The sequence below is a fragment of the Tupaia chinensis genome, unplaced genomic scaffold, assembly GCF_000334495.1.
Source record: "Tupaia chinensis unplaced genomic scaffold, TupChi_1.0 Scaffold000047_1, whole genome shotgun sequence".
NCBI classification, from domain to species: Eukaryota; Metazoa; Chordata; class Mammalia; order Scandentia; family Tupaiidae; genus Tupaia; species Tupaia belangeri.
This window is the reverse complement of record NW_006159505.1, coordinates 4021909-4026871: the sequence shown is the minus strand read 5'-3', so window position 1 is coordinate 4026871 and position 4963 is coordinate 4021909. Positions and strand designations below refer to the sequence as shown.

Below are 4963 nucleotides of genomic sequence, written 5' to 3'. Positions count from 1 at the left end.
TATATAGCCTGCCACTGTACTGACCTATATGGGGAAAGGGCCCGCTGCCCCTCTGGTCCAACTCTTACTTTAGTGACCCAGAGCTATCACATAGCAACATTGCATTATATTATGGTTTACTGCATTGCATTACATAGTTCTTCCTTTTTTTTCTTTAGAGAGAGATTTTTGCTATAGGAGGCGTGTGTTCACTGGAGAGTGAGAGACATAAAGTGAGAAATCAGCCCCCAGGAGGAATGGCCATGCTGCAATCCTTTCTCCTCCCTTCTCCTCTCAGGATCTTGGGCACGCAGGCACACGCACTGGCGTGAAGTTTAAGCCATCTGTTCGCTGGTTCTCGAATGGTGGTGGACTAGGTGGGAGTCCACTGACTACGTGGGAGTCCAGGAATGTAATCATTATGCTGTCTGCTGGTCCCACATTACGTCGTTCTTATCCCCAGTAAATGTTCAAATGATTGAACAAATACTTACTGAGTTGCTTACTATATAGAAGGCCCTATTCTAGTCATTAGGGATATAGTCCAGAATGGAACAAAAGCCCATGTGGCAAAGCTCACATTTGTGTAAAGATAATGATCACAAATAATATCAGATGAGAATTCTTCACCTCAGTGAAACACTCCCTGGCCACTCCAGTCAAATGCCCTTGTAGATTTTTGTTGCTGTTCATCCTCTGTAACTTCTGTTTTCAAGACCCATCTCTAATGTCATCTATGCTGTGCCATCCCTGACCCTTGCTTCTTTCTTTTTCACAGACACAATGAAGGGCTCCTATAGTAGTTTGTTCATGTTTCAGTTTAGTTCATTTAACATCCATGGAGGCTCTTTTTTCAGTAGAGTAGATCCTATAAGAGGTCTGTAAGGGAATGGAGAGATAAGTAAGACAGAGACCTGGCCTTTCAGGAAGTCACAGTCTGGGCTTAGTGGGGGAGGAGACACAGAGGAAAGTGGGCCATTCTAATACAGAGTGGTGGAGTATCCCACTAAGAAGTGGGAGGTTGGAGCACAGAGGGGTCTCAACCTGAGAAGAGGGAGCTACAGGAACACTGTAAGAGCCAGGAAAATAAGAGGGGCAAATGGGGTCAGCAGGTGGCATGGTAGTTAAAGTACTGACTCACATGGCAGACCACAGTTCGCATTCCAGACCCATCAACTTGAAACTCATGCCAGGAGTGTTTGTCCAAACTCTCAGAAGAATAAGGAAGAAGAGATTGTAGCTTGGCCAGCCTCCCTGCAGGGTGATGGCCTTTCTCACTTTTCCTCTCAGTATCTCTCTCTATCTCTCTGGTGAACGCAACTACCTGTGGCAAAAACTTTAAAATAAAATTGACTTATTTTTAAAAAATATTAAAAGAAGAAGAAGGTCAGAAGTGTGATTGATCAAGAGAGCGGGACATCCAGCTTCTAAGCAGGAATTCTGTTTTCCCAAGTGACAAAAGAAAGAATTAAAAATGAGTGATGTTGAGAGAGGCAAGAAGATTTTTGTTCAGAAGTGTGCCCAGTGCCACACCATGGAAAAGGGAGGCAAGCACAAGACTGGCCCAGATCTCCATGGTCTATTTGAGCAGAAGACAGGTCAGGCCCCTGGATTCTCTTACACAGATGCCAGCAAGAACAAAGGCATTATCTGGGGAGAGAATACACTGATAGAGTATTTGGAGAATCCCAAGAAGTACATCCCTGGAACAAAAATGATCTTTGTTGGCATTAAAAAGAAGTCAGGAAGAGCAGAGTTGATAGCTTATCTTTAAAACCTACTAATGAGTAACAGGTGGGGCCACTGCCTTATTTATGACAGAACAGAAATGTCTTGCCTTTTTTACGTGTACCATATTTTAATTGATCTCCTACACCAAAACTCAGATCATGAATGACTGACAGGATATTTTTGTTGGACAATCCTGATTAAAGTTAAGACTGGCTTGTAGTTAAATGAATATTGTTGGTTTTTTTAAATTTTGGTAGTAATTTCAGTTCAGTAAGTGCTATCACTCTTTTCCCTTTCTAAAGATATTGGTAATTCATTAGTGATGCTCATTTTTTTTACAAAGGTGGTGAATACCAAAACCTACTGGAGACTGGGTTTTTGTTTAGGCTTAAATGTAATTGGTTATATGAATATATAAATATGATAACCAGAAACCACCACCACAGAGGCACAAGAAGTATGGGCAATCAAGAAACTATCTCTCCCCCAAAGGGAAAGAACAACCCTTCATAATCCACAGACAGTACAATAAAACCCATGGAAATGTCAAATAAAGAATTTAGGATATTCATAGTGACAAAACTAACAGAGATGCAAGAGAAGAGAGACAACAAACTCCAGCAAATGCAGGAGAAAAGAGACAATGAATTCCAGGAGGTGAGGAGGTTTTTCCACAATCTGAAAGAGGAAATACACACCATTAAAAAGAATCAAACAGAACTATTAGAGATGAAGGGTGTAACACAGGAAATCAAAACCTCCCTTGAAAAGGATTAGATTAGATCATGTAAACAATCCAATCTCAGATGTAGAAGATAGAACCTCTGACCTAGAAAAATTCACCAAAAAGACTGAAAAAATCACCCCCCAAAAATAAGAATAATATACGAGTAATACTAGATACCATTAGATGCCCAAACATCTGCATACTCAGTATTCCAGAAGGTGAAGAAACTAATCAGGGAATTGATGATCTATTCCATGAAATCCTGGAAGAAAACTTTCCAAACCTAGAGAGGCATTCAAATATCCAGACCCAAGAAATAAAAAAGACCCCATATAGAATCAACCCAAGAAGATCTCCAAGGCACATCATTAGCCGGATTGGCCAAAACCACTGATAGAGATAAGATACTAAAATTAGCAAGAGAAAAATGTCATCACTTTGAATGAATATCCCATAAGGCTAATGTCAGATCTCTCATCAGAGACAATGCAAGCAAGGAAAGAATGGGAAAATATATTCGAAGTGTTAAGTCAAAAGCAATTTCAACCAAAAATACTATATGTGGCAAGATTACCCTTCATGTGGGAAGAAAAGATAAAAGCATTCTCAGATAAATAAAACCTGAAAGAATTTACCAACACCAGGCCAGCTTTTCGAGAAATTCTGAAGAGAGCACTATACCAGGAAAACTAAAGACAGACAAATAAGAGAACAAAAAATAACCAAGAGGAAAACCAACTTAATGGTAGGGACAAGTTCTGAAATATCAATAATAATGTTGAATATTAATGGAAAGGGCAGACCACACCAACACTGCAAATTCAACAAGAGAGATTACACAATACTGAACTTGTGAAATAGAATTCTATGACTTTTTTTCTAAAACAGTAGTGATTTTCTTCTATGCCTTATCTTCCAGGTTTAAGGATTTTTGTTTTCTTTTGAGTTGTCAGGCTCAGCAATTGTTAGAGAATTTTTTAAATTGAAACATAAACTTTTCTTTCTTCCTGGCCTCTTTGCAATTGGAAAATATTTGTGAGTATTCTTATTTTGTGACAGAATCGTTATTTGCATAAGTTCAATAATAACAATAGTATCTGTTGCCTTGCATCTGAAATTGAATTCTTATGGGGTTTTGTGCAAATAACAGACCAAATTGAGATTAACCAAATTTTTTATGCAAGTAAGTTAGTTTATACCTCTCTTTAGTTAAAGGAAGAATAGCGAGAGAGGAAAAAAAGTGTTTCAGAAGAAAATTACAGTTCATTTGTCACTAGATTCTAGCTTTGTCCAGACTTTTAAGATCTTTTGTGAATCAATAAAATGTGAAAAAAAAAAAGTTTAGTATGAAAGGGAGGGAGGGAGAAGAGGGAGGAAAAAACAGGTAAAAGTATGCTTAATTTACAAAACATGAGAAGCTATTTGCTGATAATGTGTATAGTAGTATCTTTGTCTTGACTGACATGCATGGTTTTGTGTTGGAAAAAGAAATGTATACTGTAAAGACATGATAAAATGTAAATTAAAAAATAAATAAAGGTGATTGTGACAAGATGTAGTAGTGTGTTAAATTTTACCTTTGAATTCTATGATCTGACTAGATGCATGGTTTTGTGTTGGAAAAAGAAATGTATACTGTAAAGACATGATAAAATGTAAATTAAAAAATAAATAAAGGTGATTGTGACAAGATGTAGTAGTGTGTTAAATTTTACCTTTGAATTCTATGATCTGACTAGATTATATTTCAGGTTTGTTGGACAACTGTTCAAAACCACATAGAAACCGAAGAACTACTGTATATGTGTGATTGGTAATGGTGCCTTTGCCAATTTATTAGAAGGATTAAAGTAGAGGAGATATATCATCAGCATAGATTTGTAAATTATGCCATCATAAGAAGTGAGATAATTAAAAACTGGGACCAGTAGATGGAATAGTGTTTACGACGCCGACTCACATGTTGTTGACCCTGGTTTGAATCCTAGACCTAACAGGTTAAAACTCACGCCGGGTGCATGTGTGTGCGTGCCCAAGATCCCAAGAGAAGAATGGAGAAAAAGGGACTGCAGCATGGCCATTCCCCCTGGGGGGTGATTTCTTGCTTTCTGTATGTCTCTCTTTCTCTATCTTTCTGGCAAGCGCACACGCCCTATAGCAAAAATCTCTCTCTTGAAAAAAATGATAATTAAAAACCAAATGACAGATAGAAAAAGAAATATGATTGACTGAACAAATCTTTGCAGATGAGCATTATTGTGCATGTGTGTGTGGGGGGGAGGGTGAGGGGGTGTGTATGTATGTGAAAGAAAGAATGTGTATGTGTGTGTTGGGGGGTGATATTTGGAGCTGGGCAACACTATAATGAGATTGGTATTATTTTCCTCAAGTTTCAGACAGATATCAGAGGTAACAGAAGTTAACCAGGCAGGCAGCCTCCAAGTCTGGAACTTGTTTTTTCTTTTGTCTGCTATACAAAGTTCATCTATCTCTTAGACTTACTGTCTATTCGGTTGTCGGGAAAAT

General features: G+C 38.2%; 2 protein-coding genes across 4 annotated transcripts in view; both read left to right on the top strand.

Annotated features, from left to right (window-relative positions):
- The window catches only part of XRRA1 (X-ray radiation resistance associated 1), a 62010-nt gene that overhangs the window by 847 nt on the left and 56200 nt on the right, over positions 1-4963 (top strand). The gene's annotated exons all lie outside the window — the stretch shown is intronic.
- On the top strand, positions 1454-1843 carry LOC106735631 (cytochrome c-like). Its single transcript, XM_014590611.2, has one exon. The coding sequence runs from the start codon at positions 1454-1456 to the stop codon at positions 1751-1753; it is 300 nt and encodes a 99-aa protein (XP_014446097.1). The 3' UTR covers positions 1754-1843.